The 26,935-nt window shown below is 37.0% G+C and overlaps 1 protein-coding gene across 1 annotated transcript in view; it reads right to left on the minus strand.

The window, feature by feature from the left end:
* Positions 1–2,895: 2,895 nt before the first annotated feature.
* Positions 2,896–26,935, minus strand: part of LOC147478316 (serpin-ZX-like) — a 28,647-nt gene continuing 4,607 nt past the window's right edge. The window contains exons 6-7 of the mRNA XM_086586215.1: positions 7,059–7,112; positions 2,896–3,024 (exon numbers count right to left, since the gene is read on the minus strand). Coding sequence (XP_086442341.1) covers positions 2,896–3,024; positions 7,059–7,112 — 183 coding nt within the window. The remainder of the gene's footprint in view (positions 3,025–7,058; positions 7,113–26,935) is intronic.

Here is a 26,935-nt window from a genome sequence, read left to right on the forward strand (position 1 = left end):
GTTTATCAAAATGAAGCATTGCGAAATGATAACAGACATCTTCAATGGCACCATATATCAGCATTTCGAAGTCCCCTAGTTCTTGCCTTTAGCTATGTTCTCCTGCTGGTCAGCAGACCCATCTTCACCATTTTCAACAGTGTTCCCATCCTTATCTTTGTTGTTTTTTGCATCCTTCGGCTATACCTGACTTCTAGCTGCATCATGATGACTCTCTTCATCTTGGTCAATGTGGAGTTGTTTCTCAGTAGTAGCTTCAACATCCTTGTTCACTTGGTCACTTCCAGCTGCATCTGCTTGGCTCTGTTGGCATTGGTCAATGTTCACTTGGTTCTCAGTAGCAACTTTAGCATCCTTGGGCTCTTTGTCAATTCCAGTTGAATTTGTTTCACTCTGTAACTCTATGCCAATGTCAACTTGCGTTAGTGCCTCTTTCTCAGTAGCAGCTGCATCCTTAGCCACTTGGTTCTTAGCACCCTTCTCCTCTTGCTCATACTGAAGGGTGTTATTGGTCCTCATTGCTTGCGGACTTCCTTCTATTAACCTCTTTTCGAATTCTTTTCTCTTATTAGCTACTTCATCTGGATTTAATCCACATGATATAATATCCATTCCAATCCTCAATTGCATTCTAAATGGTTGCATGTCAATTTGGTTTACCCTCTTAGGAACACCTCTAAGAAGACTATCTATAACGGCAAGGTAATACAACTCACAACTGTTGGAATTTGGTTGTTGTGTGACACTAAGAAATTCACGAGCCCATGATGTGTTCAAATCAACAGTGGAGCTTGGATCAACACATCTGAGCACATAAGGAATCATTATCTCTAAAGCAAGTTGTTCATAAGAAATTTGGTTTCCACCAAGAGAATCATAGGTGCACATTTTCATCTCTTTAAGGTTAAAGACATCAACAATCTAATGACTACTATGAACTTGAAGAGGTACATTTACTCCCTTACCCTTTACTGGGTGCGGTTGATTTCTAATCCTTCCTTCAAAGGAGTCCAAATACTCTTTAACAATTTCATCTATATGGTACAAACCAATTTACCCACTCTCTCATCCGGGCTTGCATTCGAAAACTTGGGTCCTATTGCTTTTTCTTGAATATCCCATACTCTCTTACCAAACTTAAGGAAGAATAGTGAGTAAGCTTCAAAAGAAACTTAGTATTAAAGTATAGAAAACTCACAACAAAGTAAACATCCTCCACAACAGTATACACTTCCTCTTCTGGAATGGCAAGTTCCTTAAAGTACTGGTTATACCACCTAATCAATAGCTTGGCATATAAGCAGAGAACCTAAAAAAGAATCATATAGTAATTAGTAACAATTAACTTTCTATAGTAGTTTACTTTGCATATTAATACCAAGTTGCTGATAGTTGTAGAGCAAATTACTAATGGTAGATTCATTACCTCACCATCCACCCACTGTCGTCCATGTAATGAATAAAAATTATGTACTGAAATGACTTGATTGTATCCAAAAACTCTCATATTTGGAGAGCTCTGTTGATTCTTCTTCCTACTTAACTTTTTCCGGTAATAATTAACAATATTTACCTTACTGTGGTAGTTGTTTTCTTATAAAAGGTTGATGTGAGCAACCTTGATCAATGAGTCACATTCTTTCCCATTTTCTCTTCCCATAAACTAGTACTTTCTTTTCCAAGTTTTTCCCCTCTTCCTCCTTCTATGACCACTCTCTTTGAGTTTTTCTTATCCATTTCCATCTCCATTTCAAGTGTGAATGAGTACCATATCAGGGGCCTCCAGATCAGCAGCATCATGCTGACCCACATTATTGATCATCATCTACATATGTCACAACATTTTCAGTGCTTGCTCCTTCTGATGGTGATAGGGCTAGAAATTCCAGCCAATGCTCCTTCTACGACCACTCTCTTCAGTTTTCTTATCCATTTCCATCTCCATTTCAGTGTGAATGAGTACCACATCAGGGGCCTCCAGATCAGCAGCATCATGCTGACCCACATTATTCTGATCATCATCTACATATGTCACAACATTTTCAGTGCTTGCTCCTTCTGATGGTGATAGGGATAGCAATTCCAGCCAATAGTGAAGCAAAATTGATTTTTTTTCCATTTCTCTATTCAGGACTGCTTCCCCATCAAGATCACCAGGAGGAAAGACTAAAGCATAAGCCAAAGGAGAGTAAAAGGGTACATGGTCAAGCATTGTAGATTCAACATAAGGTATTATATCAGTCTGTACCCCCACCAGGTCCTCCTCCATCTCCACAATATGTCCTTGGTATGTCCCCTTTGGTATGTCCTCACTAATCTGTTGCAAAGCACTTGCAACAACTAACTCCGAATCATTTTGCCCTCTTTGTTATTGTCCAACATCTTCATCTTCATCTAACTCAACCTTGATCAACTTTCTTCTTTGTTTGGGTGTCTCTGCTTCTTTAAGCTTCATCTCCTGTTCCCTTGTTCTCTCACTGATTTGATATTTTTTTCTTCAAGGTTTACCTCTCACTAGCCTTTATAGCCTCATCTTTGCTTGCCCTTGATGGCTGAACTCGGGTACCACAACCTTTGACCACTTTCCTTTAATTTCTTTATTTCATACTGAGCAGGTATTGAAGTATCTCTCAGAACTTCAAGGCTTTGATCCTTGTCCAATGCTTTTTTTCTTTGATATGAGGAATTAGGAGAAACCTCAAAGGTAACTTTCTTAGAAGCAGATGAACTCCCTTTCTTAGGTTATGAATGAACCTTTCGCGAGAAGATTTTGTTGGTGTTTTCAGTATAGCATCTACGCTTATATTGCTTGCCTTATTTGGCCTTCTGGTTCTAGCTCCTTTCATAACCTCAACCTCTAAACTTCTACTCCTTGTTCTAGGCCCTTTCACAACCTCAATATCTAAACTTTCCATATATACCACCTTTCAACCCACCATGAACAATCTCTTGAATTATTGTTTCCATGTCAGTCCTTATTTCACTCTGGAGTATATCCCTAACAACCCTAACCTCCTTAGTAACCTGTTTTAGATTAATCAGAGCACATAACAAAGAATATAATTAAGATCCCACTTCACTATTTGTACACCACAACAGAAAAACAATATATGCATAGTTGCTAACATATATTGTTCAACAATATATCAATCATGGTACCGTAACATATTAGTGCTTCATATATGAAGAAATGCTGAGACATGCAGTTCTACAACAACACATTATCAGTGCTTCATATAACAACTAATTTCTAAGATTTGCAATTCCAATTCAAGACTATATAATAGGGTACCCATATCATATTACAACTTCTATAACATTATAAAATTATATGAATACTTCAAATGTAAAAAACTGGTTACCCATATATTATTAGTACTTCTTATAAGTATTGCTGACATATTCGGGGAAACAACATGCAACATTGTTGAAAGCGATAAAGAAAAACAAGTTACTTACAAGGTCTTTAATTACTTTTTAATGCGTCTTTGAAAGCAGTTCCTCATTATTGTATTTTTTCGGCAAACTGCTGCACCACTTTGCATGGATTGTTACGCCAAAGCATCCTTTATCACTTCTTCATTCGGTTCTCCTTCAGACAGGATCTAGACTTTCCAACACCTTTGCCTTCCCCTTAAGAGGTTGAATCTTTTTCTTATAAGTATGTAGATGTATGTTTCTAGAAGGCAAGTCTATCTAATCTAGTATTATTGAGAACCTACCATCAACTTGTCTCCGAGCCCCAAGAGATGGGATGTGAAGATATACCCAAATAACAAAACAAATTAAGCAACCATAAACTACAAAAGAATCCTTTTCGACACTCACATGATTAGATATGTCTTTCCAAAGACTCTTCCAACATTTCAAACAAAGGTGTGCCCCAAGGAAAGTTGTCAAATGCATTTAAATTCTTGGCAAGATCAATATACCTCCCATCAACCATCCTAGCGGATCCCGGAAGCACAACCTGCAGCAAAGTGCATACAACCTATTCGGCCTAAACACATCATTCGACTTTCTTCACCAACACTTGATTTTGCCAAGTTTCTAGCTTCTAATATTTTTGTTTCAGAAATCGTGGTTCCTTTAAAAAAAACCTTGCCCTAAATTGGGATGGGATCTTCATGTGCGCCGTGTAGATTAGAATGAATTAGAAACCACTTCACACTAAGACCCATTATAAGAGCAATATCACTTTTTTAAATACCAAATCCTTCTTATCGATTCGGTAGCAAAGTTTACCCACTTGGTGTCCCAATCAAAGTATAGACTAAGCGTAGTAGTGGTGTGCATTCTCTCGTTAATGCTTAAGAACTTCGGCAAGACTTCTCAAAATCTTCCTTCTCTGCGGAAGAGTGAATGTCTTGAACAATTTATGCATTTTATTGAGTGACATACGAACAATCAAATTAAGATTTCTCATTTTGAAAGATTGGAAATGGTCAGAAAATTAGGGCTTCAAGGATTTCAATTTGGTTTTTTTGGTCTAAAATGAACATTGAGCAGTTCTTATAGCACACATATATTACTACCGTGCGTGCGGTTAAAGATTAAAAAACCATTATTTATTCAACTGTTTGGCAAATAATTAATGCTATCGTATCGTTCCTATCACGTGGCAAAAAGCCCCCTCCCAAACTAGATTCTTTATCTCTTTATCTCCACGTCTGAGACATATTCGAGAATTATTAACCATTAGCAACTTCTAATTCTGGTCAATTTTACAAAGGGTGGGACTTCGAAAATTTTTGGCAATTTAAATTTGTATAAGATTTTTTTTTAAATATTGAACAATGGACAAGCTGTAACTGAGTTGGATGGAAACAATGGTGAAATATGACACTGAGATGCTAGTTACTACTTCTTAACTTCAGTATGTGTTATTAAATGCTACACTTTTGCTTTATTTGATATTGGATAAATTTATCAAAGTTAACTTTTGTCTAACTTGTTATTGGATAATACTATTTTGTACATAAGTTATAGGTATATATTAAAGTCAACGATAGTCTTAATTGTGTTATTGTTGTTTTATGGCTTGATTCTGATGTATCATACATTATAGGTTGCCAGTTATCTTAGTTTAGAATGGCACGTCCAGCCCAATTTTGTGAATGATAAACACATCTTTTCTTATTGAGTTTCTATACAAATTTCTCTCTCATTTATCTCCTTATAAACAACAACACTGATATAAGGGTACCCCTAATATAATCACAAAAAAAATATGTGAACATTAGCGATTCTTGTCTTGACACTCAAGTGGCGAACCCGGTAGTTCACAAACCATAAAATACCATTACATCAATTCATTCCCAAACTTATATAGTGAAACGTACTTCCAAAACTCCATAAGGTGATTTATGAAGTGGAAATGGGATTTCCATAAAAACCAAGTTGCTGACTGATAAATATTAAATTGGACGTTACTCCAACTCACACTTATATCAATTACCTTACTCTTGATTCATGTTGAAATATAGTTCGAGTAAAGGAATCGTCCCATGCCTACCATTGAAGCACTTTTGGTTCACAACTTAGCTAGCTAGAGTACTCAAGAGAAACCTTAAATGAGAGAAGGCTTTAGGTGGAAGTTTTTACAGTACTATACTTTATTTCTTTTAATTATAAGTTACAAAAGTTACTAATAACAAATTTATTCTAAAATGACTAAAGAAGATAGAAGAGAGAGAAGTGTGGAGGATTAATTTACCGCATGTGATTCAAACTATTATTATTAAAAGACATATTTCAATTGTTAGTTTTCATATTCACTTTGATTCATAGACAAATCAAAGTGAATAATTAAACTTTGATCCCTAGTAGAATTTCAAAATCTCTAAAGAGATTCTACTAGCATGAGAGATTAAATTAGCACTCTATCTTTAGAGCACTTCTTCAACCTCTAGTTTGTTTTCCACTTCTAATTATTTTGTAATTGAAGTAAAAATTAAACTTGTTAAATTTTAAGCAATTGAGTTACGTCTTCATTAGTAGAGTTATCCTCACATGGGTTTATCTAACCTCCACAAGGGATGAGTTAGCTCATGGTGAGATAACTACAACTAATGAAAATAAAGAAGAAGAAGAAGAGAGTGAAGGGCTACAAGGCCACAAATCACAAGTAAATTGGCAAGTTTATTTAGAGCACCACCTCTCCTATTTATAGTTTCAAAGGAGTGAAATGGGGGCGAAATTACATCTTACATTTTCAATCCAAAGGCTACAAATTAATCTATTTTTTATAGTAGATTTATTTAATCTAAGTGGAGAAAGTGGGTGAATAGTAATTCTCATTACAAGATAAATAATTAGAAGTGGTTTGTGCAAGTGTTAAGTGGAGAAAGAGGGTGATTACATAAGCTTCCCTTAATGACATCATGATGAATAGTAATTAGATTTTTACTTTGTCTTGGTTCGGACCTATTTTAATTCCCAACCCAGTAAATTGATAGAACCTATATACCATTTGTGTAGAGCTTGTCGCGCTGATGGATTTTGCCAGTCCACGTCAAAAATTGAGTCAAAGATATGATTTTCTGAAGTTTAGTTGATTTTTCGCAAGACTTATTGAGGAGTTGACCGAATTGACTATTTTGACCAGGCCCATTGGGCTTTGCTTTAAAGGTTCAATGGGCTTCTTTTGGACTTAATAAAAAGCTTTGTTTCCAATTAGCATATTCATCTTATTTCCATGCTAAATGCCAATTTTGTTGAAATTTCATCGCTTTTTACATTTCAAAACCTACAAAAGTATGAAAATACGCGATGGCGATTTGATAAGTTAATACTACTTGCACTTACAGCTTATAGGTGTGAGAATGGATATTGTATCTGATGCGTCAAAATTTTAAGCTAGAGAGAGAGGACATACATTAAGTAATGAAAAAGTCAGGTATGTTTCTTTTCCAGTTAAATAAACTCAAAGGATACACCAACTTTCAAATGATGTGGTCCGGCCTAAAATTACGGGAATATCCGGGTTGAACAATTCATAATGCTAAAAGTTATGGCTTACTTGCTTGGAGACAAAATTACTGTTGTTGAAAAAGTACCTGTTCCGGGGTTTCAATCTTGTCCCTTCCACTATAGATCATATCAAATCTACCCTGTCATAAAACACAAATTAAAACATGCATATGCTGATATGATAGTACAAAGTTGAATGCTTGAATAGGTAACTGCTAATTTACAAACTCTACCACATGTACTACCATTCCGTGTTGCAATAGCCAGAGATACATACTACCATTCCATGTTGTAATAGTCAGTCAGTCTGGATTAGATTTATATAGCGTTGGATCAATCAGTATCTTTGAGTAGTAGTTTCCTAATTGGAATCAACTTAGATTAGATTTATATAGATATCAAATATAATTTAATATATATATCTATGAGGATTAATATCAATGGAATCAAGGCGTGCAAAAAGATAAAAGATAAAAATTGTTTTTATCCTTTATAATAGCTTATTCCTCTTTAGTTTTAGTTTTATAGTAAAAGTAGGACTCTTAAAATAAATTGATTTATGACCGTGGATCATCCTAAAAAAGCTGCTTTCTCCCCAATATCAATATATGACATAAAAACCAAAGGCTGCTTTATTTAAGATAGATTTGGTGATCATGAAACTCTTAAAGAACTTCTATTTCCTCAGGATATGATATGGTAGTACAATATGGCTGTTGGCATTTGATTTCACAAAAGGAAGACTGGGGTATGAGGACTAAGAGGCAAGGTGCTATGCCTTGGTATACTAGTATTATAAGAAATGTGAGCATGACACAAATATGGTATGTTGTATGTACTTTATATATGCCAGATTATAAGTAATCCCACATCTAAACATGTTAGAGAAGCTGTGAATTTCAAGATCAAATTACATTTATCTAATTGAGCTTACACGCTTAAATATAGAGAGAAACCAATCGCTTCCCCATAAATTAGCCATGCTAACCCGGGGATACAAACTTTGAGGAGAAGTTAGGAACGTTTTCAAAATCTAACGATAAACCTTTCTTTTCTCAAAGCTATTAAAAGCTACCTAACCACGCTAAGTTTCTTAAAAGGAGTTGGCACTACAGGCGTAAGACCAACATACCTAAAGATTTCTAACCGGGAAATGCCAGCTTCCCAACTATATCAAAAATAATGAAATTGTTAAGTCACAAAGGACCCCGGTCGCCCCAATCGCAAAATGCACCTTAGAGATTCCCAATACCATGACCGCTTTATTGACACGGGGCGAAGTGTTAACTTACTCCCCATTTTATTTGTATAAACAAATAGGCGAACAGGAAATGCAACCTACAAAAATAACGCTATTAGCGGACTTAAAATTCTATCTGGCATCCTAGGGTATAGTGGGAAAACGCATTTGTTAAGGTCAGGATTTCTACTATCCCGCCGATTTTGTTATCCTCGATACGTAAGTCGCTAACTCACTGCACTCATCATCTTAGGGCTACGCCCCTTCTTGGTAACCGCCAACGCTTATAAATTGTCCGCGATAGTAAGATGTCCTTATCTTTTGGCCATCATTCTCGTCGGAGGTAAATGTTTTAAAATGATGAAACAGCTTACTAGAATCGCCTATAGATGGGGAGGTTAGCATGATCGGTGAGCTTAGCTCAAGATTATTTTAACAACACGCTTCAAAACAATATGTATAAATTCCTTTCTTTTCGAACTTCAGATTTTGTAAATGACTCCTACTTAGAGGAAGTCAACACCATCCTCGAGTCCACACCAATCAGAGACCCGCTCTGTTGCTCCATATACCGAAAAGTATGAAGATTTGCTACCTAAGCAAGTATTCATTACGTTAAAGATAAGGACCCCGGATGAAACATCTATTGACATTCCTTCCACCCCCTGCTTAAACCTCTTCCTCGAAAGTTAAAATATATTCAACTTGATCCGATGGTAGTCATCCCGTAATTATATCTTCTTTGTTAACTAAGCGATGAAGAGACACGTTTAATCAAGGTGATTAGGGAACACCGGCCGCGATTGGTTGGTCCCTACCGACATTAAGGGAATTGACCCTAATGTTTGCACTCATCGTGATCCATTCGAGGATAACACGAAGACTTTCTAACCCGGCCGCTTTGAACCCCGCCATGAAAGAGGTGGTTAGGGGAAGAAGTCTTACGACATCAACGGGGGTATCATATACCCAATCTCCGATAGCGAATGGGTAAGTCCCATTCATGTAGTTCCTAAGAAATCGGAGTTACCATGGTACGAATGGGAAGCGGTGATTATGTTGTCACACAAGGTCCTATGAAATGGAGAATCTGTATTGATTACAGGCATTTAAATGCTATGACACGAAAGGATCACTTTCCTTTACCTTTTATAGATCAGATACTAGAACGTCTAGCTGGTCATGCTTTTTATTGTTTTCTAGTCTGGATGGCTACTCTGGCTATTTTCAGATTATTATTGATATTGATGACCAAGAAAAGACAACTTTCACATGTCCCTTTGGAACGTATGCCTATAAACGAATGCCTTTTAGCCTTTGTAATGCTCCTGGTACCTTCCAGCGGTGTATGCTTCATATATTTAGCGACATGGTAGAGCTCTTTATGGAAGTTTTCATGGATGATTTTTCTATCTATAGAGACTCCTTCACAGATTGCTTGTCTAACCTGTCTAAGGTTTTGACACGGTGTGAAGAAAATAGCCTCGTTTTAAATTGGGAAAAGTGTCATTTCATGGTGAAAAGGGCATAGTACTAGGTCACATTGTATCTAGTGATGGCATCAAGCAGATAAGGCCAAACTAGATAATATAGCGACTTTACCTAAACCACGGGTTGTCAGGTGATATTAGAGCCTTTCTAGGCCATGCTTGGGGTTTTATAGGCATTTTATTAAAGATTTCGAAAAAATAGCTAGGCCTTTAACTAATCGCGCTTTTGAAGGATGCAATCTTTGATTTTAATTTTAACCAGAAGCAGGCTTTTGAAACTTTAAAAGCCCCTAACCTCTGCACCAATTATCTGACCTCCGATTGGTCTAAACCTTCGAACTCATGATGTGATGCTAGTGATTATCGCGGTTGGTCTTTGTCTTGGGACGTAAACTAGATAATAAGTCCAATGTTATTTATTATGCTAGTAAAACCTTAAACAATGCTCAACAGAATTATACAACTACTGAAAAGAATTCTTAGCTGTCATTTATGCTTTAGATAAGTTTAGATCCTTATTTGGTTGGTTCTAAAACTTTAGTTTACATGGACCATGCGATTTTAGGTACCTTCTTGCAAAGAAGGATGCTAAAGAGATTAATCCGATGGATTCTTCTCCTACAAGAGTTCACATTAGAAATAAAGGACAAAAGAGGGTCGAAAACGAAGTTGCCTACCACTTATTTAGACTTACAAACGACGATAATAGTGATTCCGAGTCCCATACGGACTCTTTTCCGATGAGCATCCAGATTTATTTTTTCAAAGACCATGGTATCTCGACATTGTAAATTATTTAGCGGCTGATGTTATTCCTTATAATTGTTCAAGAAATGAACGTAAGAAGTTCTTGGCGAAGTTAAATTATACTACTTGGGATGAGCCCTACCTTTTTAAGTATTGGCGGATCGATTATTCGTCGTTGCATTCCCAAAGTGGGAATATAATGAAGTTCTATCGCTCGCCATGACAAAGAGTGTGGTGGCCATTTTAGTGGAATGAAAACAGCCGCTAAAGTTCTTCAATGTGGATTTTATTGGCCTACCCTTTTTAAGGATGCCCAAGTGCATTGCAAGACGGTATTCGCTAAGCCAACAACTTGGGCTTAATCACTGAGCGTAATATGATGCATTAAATCCAATCATGATAGTAGAAATTTCTCGACGTTTGGGGCATTGATTTCATGGGTCCCTTCCCGCTTCCCACGGTTTCATTTATATTCTAGTTGCCGTGGACTACGGTCTAAATGGATAGAGGCCATAGCTTGCCAGAAAGCAATGACCATAAGACGGTGGTATTTTTTTATTAAGAGTATACTTTTTTTCACGCGAGTTGTTGCATCCCTAGTGAAAAGTGTGGAGTTACACACAAAGTAGCAACTCCTTATCATCCACAAACTAGCGGACAAGTAGAAGTTTCTAATAGGGAAATCAAAAAGATTTTAGAAACAACCGTAAAATCCCGATAGGAAAGACTAGTCGGCGTCTATCGGATGCCTTATGTGCATATAGAACCGCTTTCAAAACTCCTATAGGTATGTCTCCCCTTTAGACTTGTATTTGGGAAACCTTGTCATTTGCCCGCTGAAATAGAGCAATCGCGGCTCGTGGGCTATAAAAAGTCTTAACTTCAATATTGATGAGGGGTGTCAAACTAAGTCAGCAATTGAATGAGCTTGAAGAAATCCAGAGCGATTCTTACGATCTCATGAAGGATTATAAAGCTAACATGAAACATGTTCATGATAAGCAAATCTTGGCGCAAAGAGTTTATGGTTGGTCAAAAGGTTTTGCTTTTACAACTCCCGCCACATATTTTCCTGTGGAAACTAAAACCCGTTGGTCCGGTCCTTTTCTCGTTATCAAGTCACCCCTTACGGGGCAATCGCCTTGGTAAATCCCAAGGATAACAATACTTTTCAAGTCAATGGCCAACGGTTAAAACATTTCCACGAAGCCCGGCCCCCTCGATGTAGAGGGAAGTCCTTTTACGGGACCCTCGCCTATGAGGATCGACCTTTGTCAAATGGTGCACTTCCTTTCACTTCCATATAGTGGTAAGTGCACCATTCAGGTAACCGGGCCCTCCCTATGGAGTGTGTGGCTGTAAGTACTGGATCCTAAGTCCATATTTCACATAATTCACGTTTTCCACTTTTGCATGTTTTCTCGATTTTAGAGTCATATTCCTCTATGGAGTGAACTATGTATTTAGTGTTTTTTTTTATTTTAAAAAAAAAAAAAAAAAAAAAAAAAAAAAAAAAAAAAAAAAAAAAAAAAAAAACTTAGATACTGTCGGTCTTTCCATCCGGATTGCTTGAACTTTCCATTGTGTTGCTTAGGCCCTTTAGTCGTAGTTCATTCGGGTTGACGTAATCTATAACTTAGATTTCCTTCGTTCACATAACTTACGTCACACACGCACTTCGAGGTATTTTTCCACCTTCTTATACGTCACCCATGGTTGGAATTGAGTATTTTATGGATCATTGGATTGGAAACTTCCTACTGATCATTTCCATAACTCATTCGCCAAAATCGGACCAGTAACGAAGCAACAAATTGAATTTGAAATTGCGCGAAATATCGAAAAAGTTCGGAATTTGAATTGGGCTTGGGCCCAAACCGCACGCACGTGTGTGCGTCTCCTTCCTTCCCAAAAACGCACAGTCTTGTTTCCTTTTCCATCCCACCAGTTACCAAAGTTTAAAACAAAACCTAAACACCAAAATAAAAAATAAAAAAAAACAAAAACACACCTATCTACACCACGCCCATTGTAACCACCAGCCCGAGTTCTCTCAAAAAAAATTCCCACACCACCGAAAACAGCCACCAATTCAAGCTTCCAACACCACCGTACCCACCATCGTCACCACCAGTATTTTTAGGTTGTTTTACATCAAACTCGCCTCCTCCACCGTTTACAAAACCATTGGTTGCTTCAAAAACATCAATAGCGCTACGACGAAGAATTTTACCGGAACAAGCATTTAGGCTCGACCGTTTCGCGCCATTCTACGCGGCGGAGATGATTAGGAGGGATTGGAATGGACTGTGGTACTCGACTGAGGAGTTCTACCACTGTGATTTAGTAGAACAGTTTTATAAGAAGTGAGAATTGGAGGGGGATAGAATTTTCATTAAGGTAGCAGGAACGAGGAAGGAAGTAACGCCGATAGTTACCGCTAAGTTGTTAGGCCATACCGAAAAGCAACCTAGAACTACCATTCAGGAATCGATAATCTTTGGAGTTCCCGCTTTGATGAACGATACTATCGTGGAGGGTGAATACAACACGAAGTTCTCATTCGCCTGCCACCCGGTAAGAACCAACCAACCGATCAGAGCTCGATGGATTGGTAGAACGCCTTCGGTAAAGAAAAAGTCAGCGACATTGGTCTGCAATGTCTCCACGTTCTCTGGATATTGCAAACAAATAAGTATAATTTCTGCATTCTCGAGTTAATTTTAAATGTGATTAGAGGAGTGGGACAGAGCACTGCGCCCCTTCCAGTATTGATCACTAAGATCATGCTGTCCTTTAGAGCTGTCGCAAAATCTACTCCTACTGTGATCAAATTGCATTCTAATGCAAATATTTATATGAGTTGCATCCAAGAGACTTGGCCGTTGTCTGAAGGAAATGTAGTAGAGTCGGAGAAGAAAATGGAAGATATGACATGGTTAGATGAAGATGCTTTGGATAGTTGTAGTTCTAATTTAGAACGCATGCAAGTGCTGCAAACTGGCTTGCGTTGCGTTTATCGTATTTGCGAAGATATCCGAAGTAGAAAGATAGTAATTCGAAATAAACAAACGAACCTTCAGACGAGAGTTGAAATGCTCGAAAGGGGTCAGGAAAATGTCTTAGTTAACATAGAGACTATCACCGAACATAACACGCGACCCCAAAGATACGCATTAATGAGGCTGAGATGGAAGCACGACAGCGCTTGTTCCGAGAGATGCTAATGACGCATGCCACCCTTGGAGGGTTCTATTTCAGATGAGTCTGAGAGGCATGAGCGTCGTCGCCAAAGAACGGATGGCGCAGGCAATTCATCATTCCAAGACCAATCTCCATCTCCGGGTCTAGTTTCATCACGTGGCTAGGAGTTTCAAAGAATGTTATGTTTTGATGTTATTTTGTCTTTATTTATTTTATGGTTTTATTAGTTCTGATATTAGTTCAGTAATTTATTTAGAATTTGGTTGTTTTTATGTTGTTTGAATTATTTTTTTTTATATATATAAATTGGGTTATTTTCAAATTGTGCATTGCTTTTATCCTTTACCCCACCTTCCCGAATTGTTTGGGGGTGGTATTATTTCACCTAGCACAATTCGTTATATCCTCATCTTTTGTAAATTTGTTTTGGAGTGCGGGTTGACAATTTGGCCGATATCGGCATATCTATGATTAGATGTGGTGGTAGGATGAAATTTAAGAGATTTTAGAAGTTACTATTCTAGATTCAGCCTAAGATATATTTACGTTTATAATAGAATCCGCAATACGGGTTGTTTCCGTTTTGCTTTGGAAATTTCGTTTCCGCAATTGCCTTAAAACGCTTTGGAAATTTCCCCGATTCGCTTTAGGAACCCAAACCCTATATAAACTGCATTCAATCTCCACACAAAAACTCACACCTCTCACATTCAACCATCACCCTTCACTCCCACGTTTTCCTTTTTTTTCTCCTCACATTCAGCGGTTCAAGATCCCTCGAGCGCACCGCCCTCCCTCGTGGAGCCGCCACTCGCCTTTAACTACTGCAAGAAATTCTAGTTAGAGCGCACCTGCGCCCCTGACAAGCGCACCTGCACTTAGAATACTGTAACTCGGAATTCTCCCCGAGGCACACCGCGCTTTATAATGGCGCCACCTGCGCCAAGTACTGAAGTCCATTCTCCCGAGGGGCGACTCATACCGCTTTCGTGAGACGCGAAATTTCTGATTTTGGGTGAGTTGTTCCAGGATCGTTGCAGCTGTCCCCGAGAGTTGTTTTGAGATGACATCTCCTATAGTCATACCTGAACAGTCTTTCGAGGCCTTGATGGGAACCGATACCTACGGAGCATCATTCCACGAGAAAATCGTGCAGTTAGGATGGAGACATCTTCTGGTGAGTGATGACGATTCCTTTTCACCTCAGCTAACTGAATTTTTCTATAATCATATTACATTCTATTGTACCCAAGAAGGAGAACAAAAATTTTCCCCTGCTATTAATGACACGACTATGGAATTCAATAAGAATTTGGTAGCTTTGGTTTTGAGATTGCCCTTGCCCCAATCTCTATATTCGTGGGGGTATATGACCGGATAATTCATACCTCTATGAATATGCATATTTCAAAGCGCATTATGGGGAGGGTATTTCGCGGTCATGGACCAAGAGCAATATAACATAGCCCGGGTAGCCTATCGGCTGAATGTAAAGCACAACCATGTTATTCATTATGATGAATATTTTAGAGGGAACGACGGTTTACTACGCCAATAGTACTACCGGTGACGTTTTTCCTTGCTCTAGCCGAGGGACGTTGCCGATATGACATTCCCCGAAGTTTTAGTGGCTACTCGTTTAGCCCATACCATGAGGCATAAGTACTTTCTTATGCTGTCTTTGGTTTGCCGTGATTATCTTGTGTTGCTTACCGGTATTCACGTACCCGCATTAACGGATTGGAAAAGGGTCGAAATCATGAGACCCACCAATCACGTGGTCAGATCATTCCGAGCCATGACTTGGCCGGGATGGCAGGTGCAACCTCAATTGGTTGCCCCTTACACTCCATCAGACCAAGTGACACTCGAGAGGTTAGCAATGGTTGATGATACACGACGGAAGGTGTGGCAAGTTGTTATGGCATGGCAAGACGCGAAGGAACCTCACTTCTTTATAGAAGAAGAGGATGAAGAGGATGACGAGTAAAAGCGAGAGAGAAGGTAAGTTTTAGTTTCAGTTAGTGTCTGCTTATGTCCCAAGCAATTTAATTATGTTAACCCCATAATGGGTGGAACTCTTATAGAGTTGCGTCAATTTTTATTATTTCCTATATTAGTATGTTCTAACCTTGTTTTGCAGATGTTCCAGAATTTCACACGTTTCCATGGTATTTTTCTACCCTCTTTATTTAAATGCTTTGAGGACAAAGCATGCTTCTTGTTTGGGGGGGGGGGGCATAGAAACACGTGTAATTAAAGCCCTCTGTTAGGATATAGATATGTATAATATGCATTTTTTTTTCAAGTTAAAAATTTCAAAAATATAAATAAATAAGTTTATGCTATACACTTAGGAATATTGGTATTGTTTTCTTTCTATGCTCTTAACAATCTAGAAGTCTCAATGAAGCTTTGCATCAGAATAATTGTTAGAAACTTAGGTTAATATGTAGGTAATAATCTTTTGCATCTATCTATAAATATATTACATGAGTATCTATGATTGTTAGCAGTAAGTTTCGAAATCTAGGCTAGAGTACTTATTGTACAAACTCGTGAGAATATAGCCTAAAGCCTTATATGAAAAAACATTTGAGAAATGACACAAAGGAGAAGTAAAATCCGGATAGAGAAATCACACGCCCACTTGCTTGATCACTATGCCATATCCTAAGCGAGAATTTAGGCCCTCTTTGGATCGATATAGCCGTAAATTCAAACCTATGAATTATTTTCCGCTTAGTAAGCTCCGAGCCTTTTCTTTAGCCTTCCATAAACCACAATTCCTTTACCTCAAAAAAAAAAAAAAAAAAAAATCAACTTACCCAATCTAGAATAAGTCTGAGAATAGAATGAGTGAAGAAAGAAGAAGAGAAAAACCTGTGTAAACAAAAATTAGTTAGTTGCTTCAGAAAAAGAAAAGAATTTTCCATCCAAGGAAAAGAAAAAGAAAAATAGAAATAAATAAAAACTCCAAAAATAGAATAAAAGGGAGTCAAAAGCCAAAGAAAAGAAAAAGAAAAATATGGTTAAGGATGGAAACAAAGTATAGAAGCAAAAGAAAATAACAAGGTTTTCTCTAAGTTACATAATATAAAGACTCTATTATCTCAGACTTGTCCTTTTGAATATCCATTTCCTTCCTTCTTAAACCATCTCCTAATCCCCGCAACACCTAATAAAGACCTCTAACTCAATTAGGAATAGGTTAGTCCGATAGTAAAGTGGCAGATGTGTTTGATCGACTTCGGGCTTCCTTGTTTGTCATTGAGATTAAGGTAAAGTGTGCCCACCGCACAACCGAGTAAATAAAACGGGAGCCGAAAAAATCGAGTGGTTTTGTCTTCGACATTTATGTAAGGACCTACTTAAGGACGTTATCCCGAAGTTTTCATAAACTAACCTCGCTAGGCATTTCATAGTATTACTCATAGTATATATATTTGTATCATAGATGATTGATTATTATGCATATATTAGCTTAGGTTTTGACTTGGTTATTCTTATTCATTTGCTAGTGAGATGTATAGATAGTTGAGACATGAATGAGGAAACAATAGTTTTATTTCTTAGTCGTTGTAGTATAGATGAAGTTTGAGTACCTTCAATCGAAAACTCTCACGAGGTTATAACTCGGTCCACTGGGAATTCCTAGTGGTTTAAGGCCTTATCGATATGGTAAATGCAATCGACTCAAGTAAACGGAGAGAGTAGTTAGAACTCCATTTTTGGTCACTTATTCTAATTTCTCATATTTGCTTGAGGACAAGCAAAATGCTGTTTGGGGGTGGTTTGATAAGAGCCCAAAACTGTAGTTTTAACCCCTTAACAATCATACTTTTAGACCAATTATGTGAGTAATAATTACGAAGTTAATACCGACATTTGTTTTTATGCATTTCAAAGGCTTCAAAGTAAATTATGTGCAGAAATGTGCCACTTTAGCGAGATAAAGGAGCAAAGGTCGGTTGCTAAGGAGTTCTGTGAATAAAGGCCAAGATTCAAGGAGACAAAGCCTTTGTAAAGCCCGGTCAAAAGCTGAAAAGTCAACACGGGAAAAAACAGTGCACAAGTCAGTAGAACTTCCGAATACCATATCTTTGGACTTAGACCTCGGAATTGGGCCTACCTTATGTCAAAACGACCGGCTCGGAAAGAGCTTTCCAATGGTCTAAGCCTTGGACTAATCAGAGGAGTATAAGTGGACGAAAAGTCTGTTGAAGCCGAATCCAGCTAAAAAGGGGTCTGTGGACTGAAGGAATTGGGTTTTGGGCCTGATTCTCTGGCCCAAAACATGGCTCCAAGCCCATGCACGATTTTTGGATCTGAAGCATATAAAAACAAAAGCTTAGCTCTTTGTTAATGGTAGCTAATTAGACCTAAAACTATAGATAATTCTAGATCTAGTTTTAATTATTTTTAATTCAGTTTAGCTTCATTTCAATTCTTGTTTTAGATTAAACTTTTAAATCATTGTTCTTCATTAGTTTGATAAATAAAATAGCTAGTTTGTCAAATTCAATTTTTGTCATTTCAATTTATAGATCTAGTTTCAATTCTTGTTGATTATCATTTCTTAGTTGTTAAATTAGATTGAAGTATTGTTAGTTAAATTAGTCAAGTTAGAATTTTGGTATGATGTTTAGTTATAATTCAATGGGAAATAATGGTTTGATGAATCAAGGCTAAAACCTCCATTAGAGGGTTGATGAAGCCTTGATAAAAACTTAGTTGTATAGTACAGAGTCGCCAGTAAAGTCTATTACATTCTAGAAGGTCGGTTTCGGCCATGAGAATGGGTGGACGACCTCACATGCTAGTTATATTCGTAGAGAAATGCCATGTTAATTAGGATTATAACGAGCAATTATTACCGTGAAAAACGTAAGAATTAGATTACAACAGTCTATGCTAGGTGATTAAGTTGGATTCGAGGTGGATTCAATTCCCTCTAATTTTTTATCTAGATTCACATTTCAAGATTCCGTAGCATTCCGCTATTCGTAACTTGTCAATTGAATCCACCCCATAGTATAGAATTCCCCTCAGAATCTCTCACTAGACTTAAGGCCCATTAGTTAACTACAAAATCATTCCATGCTAAAGAACTAGGAGTGGAAACTAATCATCTACTCCACTATATGTCAATTGATTGAGAGTAGAAAACTTGATAGCTTCCCTTAAAAATTAGTTTAGTTTACTTACGCTTTGAGTTCGCTGCTCATTCATTTCAGAGGTAAACTACTCTTTTATCGGTTATCGTTGTTCTTCCAAGACTCACTTCCGTGAGTTTAGTAGTGTATTATAATGGATATGAGATAAATTTTAATTTTGTTAGTGTCTGATTATATCCCAAGCAATTTAATTTTGTTATCCCCATAATGGGTGGAACTCCTATAGAGTTGTGTTTGTTTTTTATTTATCTATATTAGTATATTCTAAATTTGTTTTGTGTGTTCTTCAATTTTCACACGCTTTCCATGGTATTTCCTAATTTCTTATTTTAATACTTTGAGGACAAAGCATATTCTTGTTTGGGGTGGCATAGAAACACGCTGTAATTTAAGGCACCTATTACTTATAATATATATATATATATATATATATATATATATATATATATATATATAATATGCACTTATTTTCTAGTATAAAAATAAAAAATAAATAAATATAAATAAATAGTTTATGTTATACACTTAAGAATTATTGTTATTATTTCTTTCTCTATGATGATAATAGTCTAGATATTTCACGTTAGCTCTTATATTAGAATAGTTTTTAGAAATTTAGGTTAATATGTAGATAATAATCATTGCATCTTTCTATAAATATATTGTATGAGTATCTATGATTGTTTGGCAGTAAGTTTCTGAAATCTTGGCTAGAGTACTTATTATACAAATCTTGTGAGAATATAGCCTAAAGCCTTATATGAATGAAGGTTTGAGAAATGACACAAGGGATAAGTAAATTCCGAATAGAGAAATCACACGTCCACTTGCTTGATCACTATACCATATCATAAGTGAGAATTTAGGCCCTCTTTGGATCGATATAGCCAGAAATTCAAATCTATATGAAATTATTTTCCGTTAGTCGCCCCTCTGATCCTTTCTTTAGCCTTTCATAAACCGCAAATCCTTTACCCTTTTATACAAAACAAAACTATATATATATATATATATATATATATATATATATATATATCAGCCTACCCATTTTTGAATTAGTCTGAAAATAGAGATGAAATGAAGAATAGAAATGAGAAAGACCTGTGAAACCAAGAATTTGTTAGTTGCTTCAAATAAGAAAATGAAGTTTCCATCCAAAAAAAAAAAAGATAGAACTCCAAAAAACAGAATCAAATTAGTCAAAAGCCAAAAGAAAAATAAAAAAATGGCTAAGGATGGAAACAAAGTGTAGAAGCAAAGTAAGAACAAGGTTTTCTCTAGTTACATATTTTGAATACTCTATTATCTCAGACTTATCCTTTTGAATATACATTTCCTTCCTTCTTAAACCATCACCTAATCCCCACAACACCTAATAAAGACATTTAGCTCTGAATAGGTTAGTGTGATAGTAAGTGGCGATGTGTTTGATCGACTTCGGCTTCCTTTGTATGTCATTGAGATTGTATGTAAAGTGCCCCCACGGGTAATCGGAGTGAGCAAAACTTGAGTGGAAAATCGAGTGTTTTTTATCTTGACATATATGTGAGGACCTACTTAATAACACTATTCCAAAGTTTTAAACTAACCTGTTATTACATTTTATAACATAGTTTATTATATGTATGTTCGCTTATCCAGAAATGATTGATTATTATGCACGATAGCTTAGATTTCGAATTGATTATTCTCAGATTCATTGCTAGTGAGATGTATAGATATCCGAGAATAAATTAGGAAGCAAAGAATGTTTATTTCTTAGTCATTGAGTATAGATGAAGTTTGTGAGTACCTTCTCTCGAAAACTATCAATAGGTTATAACTCGTCCACTAGGAATTCCTAGTGGTTTACGGCCTTGTTGCAGATATGGTAAATGCAATCGCACTTAGCTTAAACGAGATTAGTTAGAACTCCATTTTGGTCACTTAGTTTAATTTCTCATATTTGTTTGAGGACAAGCAAAATGCTGTTTGGGGTGGTTTGATAAGAGCCCAAAACTGTAGTTTTAACCCCTTAATAATATTACATTTAGACCAATTGTGTATAATAAATAAGAGTTAGACGGGCTTTGCAGCTTTTTGTATATTTCAGGTTTTGGAGTCAAATATGTGAAGAAATATGTCACTTTTGCAAGAGAAAAGAGCAAAGGTCGGGTTGCTAAGAAGTTTTATGGTTAAAGCCCAAGTTCCAAGGAGAAAAGCCTTTTAAATCCCCAACCAAAGTCAACGCTGGTAGAAAAGAGTAGAAAAATTCAACAGAAATTTCACAGGCAGATCTTCGACTCGCACTGAATTGGGCCTATTATATGTCAAAACGACCGGCTCAGAAAAATCTTTCTAATAGTCTAAGCTTTGACCAAATCAGAATAGTAAAAGTGGACGAAAACATTATTGCAGTAAATTAGCACAGAGAAATCTTTTTTCGACTTAAGTAATTAGGTTTTGGGGTTGATTTAGTGGCCCAAAACACAGCTCCAAAGCCCATGCACGAATTGTAACATAACCCCTCCTATATAAAGAGGGGTTAAGGCTAAAACAAAACTTGGCTACTCCTATCTTTAGTTTAGTTTTAAATTAGGGTTTTCTCTCTCTTTTTAGTTTAGTTTAGTTTTAGTTAATTAGTTTAGTTTGTAGCCTCCACTAGAACCTTTTAATAAAAGCTTTAGTTTATTCAATTCAAGCATCTTTAATAAAGTAGTTCTTTATGATGTCTTATTTTATTTATTATTATATTTATGATTGTCTAATGACTTCTAGCTAAATCTCCATTAGAGGGTTTGATGAAGCTTGATATGTTAGTTAGGATTATTGTTTTTAAGAGTTTCACTCTAGTAGTTAATTGATTCACCATGAGAATGGGTTGAACTTCCCTCACATGCTAATTATTAGTTGGCAGAGATTGTCATAAATAATTAGGGATCAAATACTTAATCTTTATTGGTTAGGATTGCAATAATCCACACTAACATATTAGGAATTCATCTAAGTGAAATCAAATCCCCCTAATCTCTTGTCCATATTCTTCTCTATATTTTATTCAAGTCATATTCAATTGCTTAGTTAAATTATTATAAGTTAAATTCATATAATTAGTTTTATAGTATAAATTCACCTCTATAAATATTGCTCTCACCATTGTCTCCTTGTGTTTGATTAATTGGATTCTATTTATGTCTTGCTAGTTTAGGAGTGGAACGATTCTGTACTCTATATATTTCATGAATATGCATGTGAGAGTAGAAAATAAATAATTGATACCGTAAGAATAAAGTTAGAGTAATCTAGTTGAGTTTTTACTTGGATTATCAATAGGTCACCGCCCGGTATAGATTGCAAGACACCTTATGAGGTGTGGTCGTAACTCAACCTAATTATAGTATTTTTGTGAGTGTTTGGATCGACCGCTACTACCATGCAGTGGAAAGCAAGCTAGATCCTAGAGCTAAGAAGGTCATATTCTTAGGCTTCAAGAAATGGGGGTAAAGGGATACAGATTGTGGTGTCTAGAAGACTACAAGTTCCCTCGGTCACAGAGATGTTACCTTTGATGAGACTTCGCGGTTATCTTCGGTTAGTAAAAAAGATGGGCGTAATGATAAGTCTATATAAAAGTTTAAGTTTACCGAGCTTGAGTTGTCTAATACAGCAGATGATCTGGTTGGTTCATGATGAGGTACCGTGATCATGGAACCAATAAAAACAACAGAAGAAGAGCATGAGCATCCGCGAACTTATAGTGTAGGTGACCCTAGCCAAAGAGACAAGTTAAAGAAGTGCACAAGTATAGGCACGGAGAACTCGTGAAACACTAAGGTCGTGGATTTAGTGGCATATGCACTGAATATTTAAGATGATGAGTCAGATAGCTTCAAAGAAGCTGTTAGAGATGCTCATTACAGAGATTGGTTAGTTGTTATGCAAGAAAAGATGGAGTCTCTTGACAAAAATCACATATGGGACCTAGTTTTATTGCCAAAGGGCAAAAGGACTATCAGCAGTAAATGGGTGTTTAGAAAGAAAGAGGTCCTTCCTAAGTCTGACAGTACTGGGTACAAAGCAAGAGGCAAAGGGTTTCTCACAAAGGAAAGAGTCGACTACAATGAGGTATTTTCCCCACTGGTCAAACATACTTCCATTCATGTGTTATTGAGTTTAGTTGCTCACTTCGACTTGGAGTTAGAGCAACTTGATGTGAAAACTGTTTTCTTGCATGGGGACTTGGAGGAAGAGATCTATATGAGACAACCTGAGGGTTTTATTGTTGCTAAGAAAGAAGATCATGTGTGCAAGTTAAATCGGTCACTGTATGGTTTAAAGCAATTGCCAAGACAATGGTAAAAGCATTTTGATACGCTCATGATGCAACATGAGTACACCGGCAAAGTAAGTATGACTATCATTGTTTACTTTCAGAGGGCTTCGGGGGTAATGACTTCATCGATCCCCGCTTTATGTGGATGACATGCTTATTGCTTCCAAAAGCATGGTGGAGATAGACAAGTTGAAATCTCAACTTAGCTCGGGTTTGAGATGAAAGACTTAGGTGGAGCCAAGAAGATATCGGGTATGGAGATTGACAGAGATAGGAAGAAGTTTAAAATAGTCAGATCTCGAAGAAATACTTTCAAAGAAAAGTAATTTCTTTGTTTTGGTATGGAGAATGCAAAGTCGGTTTCTATTCCTTTATCGGGCATTTTAGGCCCAGCCTAAGTTCTCTCCTAGTTCGGAGGAACAAAAGCATATGGTCTGGCATGTTTTATGCAAGTGTCGTGGGCAGTTTGATGTATGCTATGGTGTGCACTCCGTGTGATATTTCACACGGGAGTTTAGTGTTGTAAGCAAGTATATGGCAAACTCGGGAAACAAAGATTGGGAAGTAGTGAATGGGTATTGAGGTAATTTGAAAGGTACCTTTGATGTGGGATTAGTTTATGGTGGAGGCACTTGTTATGTCAACGGGTATGTAGATTCAGATTACGCGGTGATCTGGAGATAGACGACGATCGACCATTGGTTACGTGGTTTATGATACATGGTGCACCGGTTAGTTGGAGGTCTATGCTACAGGCTACAGCTTGTTCTATCTACCATCGAGGCAGAGTATATGGCGCTAGGAGGCGCTGGAAAGCCGCACTTTGGCTTCGAGGTCTTCTCGAAGGTATCGAGCGTAACAATATTGTCGTTCGTATCGTGGATAGTCGAGTGCTATTCATTTGGTGAAGTTAACCAAGTTCATCATGCTCGACCAAGCATATTGATGTCCGCTATCACTTTATATGGGATGTCGTTGAGGATGGTGATGTAGCACTTGGCGAAAGTGGACACCCATGACAATCCCGGCCGATATGCCGACAAATGTTGTCACCGGAGTTAAGTTCCAACACTACTTGGACTTGCTCCAAATCCTACATGTTTGAAAGAGCCCTTTGTGGGCATGCCCTTCGTGGCGCTTAACCGCGAAGTTCCGAGACTAGTACTTTGTTGGATGTGTTCGGCTTCGCTTTATGTGTAAAAACCTCACTCGAGGTGGAGAATGTAGAGAAAAAAAAAGTTTTTTTTTTTTCTCTCATGTAAAGCGGCCGCTTTATGTATGCTCTTAGACAAGGGCACGCCTCAAGACTCTCTTTGGCAAACGATCACGTTGTTAGCGCCAGCACACTCGACTTTTGTTCGGCATAGACGCCGCCTCGCCCCAATCAGATTTAGGCATGACTTTGACTGTTTTGAAATAGTATAAATATAAAGTTTTTCAGAAAAACTTAATCTAACTAAAAGAAAGAAAGAAAGAGATTGTAAGAGAGAAATTCTAGCGAGTCGAAAGTGTTCATTCTTTGTGAGTGAATTGAGAGCTCTTGTAATATGTTACTCTAGACATCTAGTAAAGCTTTGAACTCATAGAGTGTGGGCGAGCAAATTGTCGGTTCACGATGTCACACCCAATTTCGGACATTAAATCTGAAAAACAATATTTGTTCCCGACTCTTCATTTTCGGAAGGTGTGACGACTCTCAACTTCCAAAAACCCATAACCAGTTTAAATATGCAGATAATTAAAAACCAATAAAAATTTCAAATTAAACAAAAGTCTTCTTCATTACAAAAATTCACAAATAAGATTAGGTTACAAATCTCTTTTCAATAACTCTTTATTTAAAATTACAAATGAAAATACAAATAACATTGTCTCAACTAAAAATCTATTTCACCTCAAGGGAAAACAAAACCTATCTTGAAATACGACGCTAACGCAAACCACAAGTAGCAACCAACCTTCTTCAACACTAAACCTGTCAAGACTTATCAACTATGTTCATTTAATGAACACACCCGATAAGCAAACATGCAAATCGGGTCAGCATTATAAAAATGCTGGTGTGAGTATCTCTAAAATACAAATTATATTTATACATATATATACACAATAAATAAGGCAGGTAGTTCCTCCACCAAGGCACCTTAACCTCCAACGAATAATACAACATCCTTAAGTACCATAATTAAGGTAAGTAGTTCCTCCACTGAGGCGCCTTAGCTTCCCACTAACCACACAACAAACCATACGTATAATAAAATGCATTTAGTTCCTCCACCGAGGCGTCTTAGGTTCTAACTAAACTAATAACCAGCCCAGCATATTCCATACTTACCGCATTTCATGCTCAATTACAGAGTGGGTCGTCTCTGCATAAATAATTAGTTTGACCCACCATTCTGCAAAACTATATACAATCATATATTTAAAGATACATCATTAACCAACATATTACCATAATTATATTATTTAATATTTTTTACGCGGTCCCTAAAATCACGGGCCAGATCTATGTCTTTACCTAGTTTCCGCTACCACAATCGCTTCCCAACACCAACATGTACATCCACATCCCTCACATAATGAACTAATTCGGCTTAACTATCCCGAAAGAGATGCCGCGACACCGTAACCCTCACACGAAAGCCATTATGTAAGTATCGCCATTATTCGCATAAAATATATCAAGATCTTGTTCTAATTTTGTGAACGGAATATTTGGTTAATTTCGACTGCAATTGAAAAACAATATTTGTTCCCCAATCGCCGAATTCGGTGTGACACACTATATATCCTTGTCTTGTGGTGTGTTGTTTCTGCATTGATTTATTCACAACACATGGTCTATCGGTAGGTCTCAGAGAAAAGAGATCGGGCAAATGCTTCAGGTTCATCCGAATTCGTAAAATTGTCATAACCAAACAAATGCATACCCATCGATTTTGGAATGAACTCTCACGAAGTTGCATCACTATTGAAAATACTTGTTAGTTTAGACATTCATTTCTTAAGAGGAGGGGGGGGGTGAACTTTCCATTTATAAGCTAAATTCAAGGAAAAAATGATGTGAGGGAATTGTAGAGAAAAAAAATGTTTTTCTCTCTCTCGTGGAAGCGGCTGACCGCTTCTATTTATGCCTCGATATAGCGCTAATTCACGCCATGCCTTTGGCTTAACCCTCCGTGTCCTTAAGCGCAACCCGGTTCAACTTTGTAAAGCCGACCAATTCGCTCCCACCCAGATTTCAAAGATGAAAAGACTGCTTCGAAGTTTTTTGTAACAAGATACATATAGGTTTTTTCTATAAAAATCTAACTTAACCAAAACCAAGAAAGAGAGTGAGATTGTAAGAGAGCAATTTTCAGGAGCGTTGTTCATTCTTTGGGAGTGAATTGAGAGCTCTTGTAATCATACATCCAACATCTAGTAAAGCTTGAACTCTAAAGGTGGACGTAGTAAATTCGTCAACCATGATATATCTCATCTTGTGGTTTGTTCTTCTTTTACATTACTTGTTTTACTTTAGATACTTGTTATTTGATATTGAAAAGTGTTAGGATATTACTTGAGGGTGTTGTCAAGTCTCGCCTAGTGAGAAAGATTGATCCTGTAGGATTGATCTATTTGTCGCTGGTAACGCTTGCTCCAAGATTGTATTATTCACAACAATTGGTATCGAGCCGCAGGTTTAAGACCTAAGATTTCGAGTTTTGGTGAAGAACAATAGTGCTTGAAATTTGTGTGTAGATTAAGGTGTTCTGATTAAATCAAGTGAAATTATTTTTTGGGTTAT

Source organism: Coptis chinensis, chromosome 9 (assembly GCF_015680905.1).
Source record: "Coptis chinensis isolate HL-2020 chromosome 9, ASM1568090v1, whole genome shotgun sequence".
Classification (NCBI taxonomy): domain Eukaryota; kingdom Viridiplantae; phylum Streptophyta; class Magnoliopsida; order Ranunculales; family Ranunculaceae; genus Coptis; species Coptis chinensis.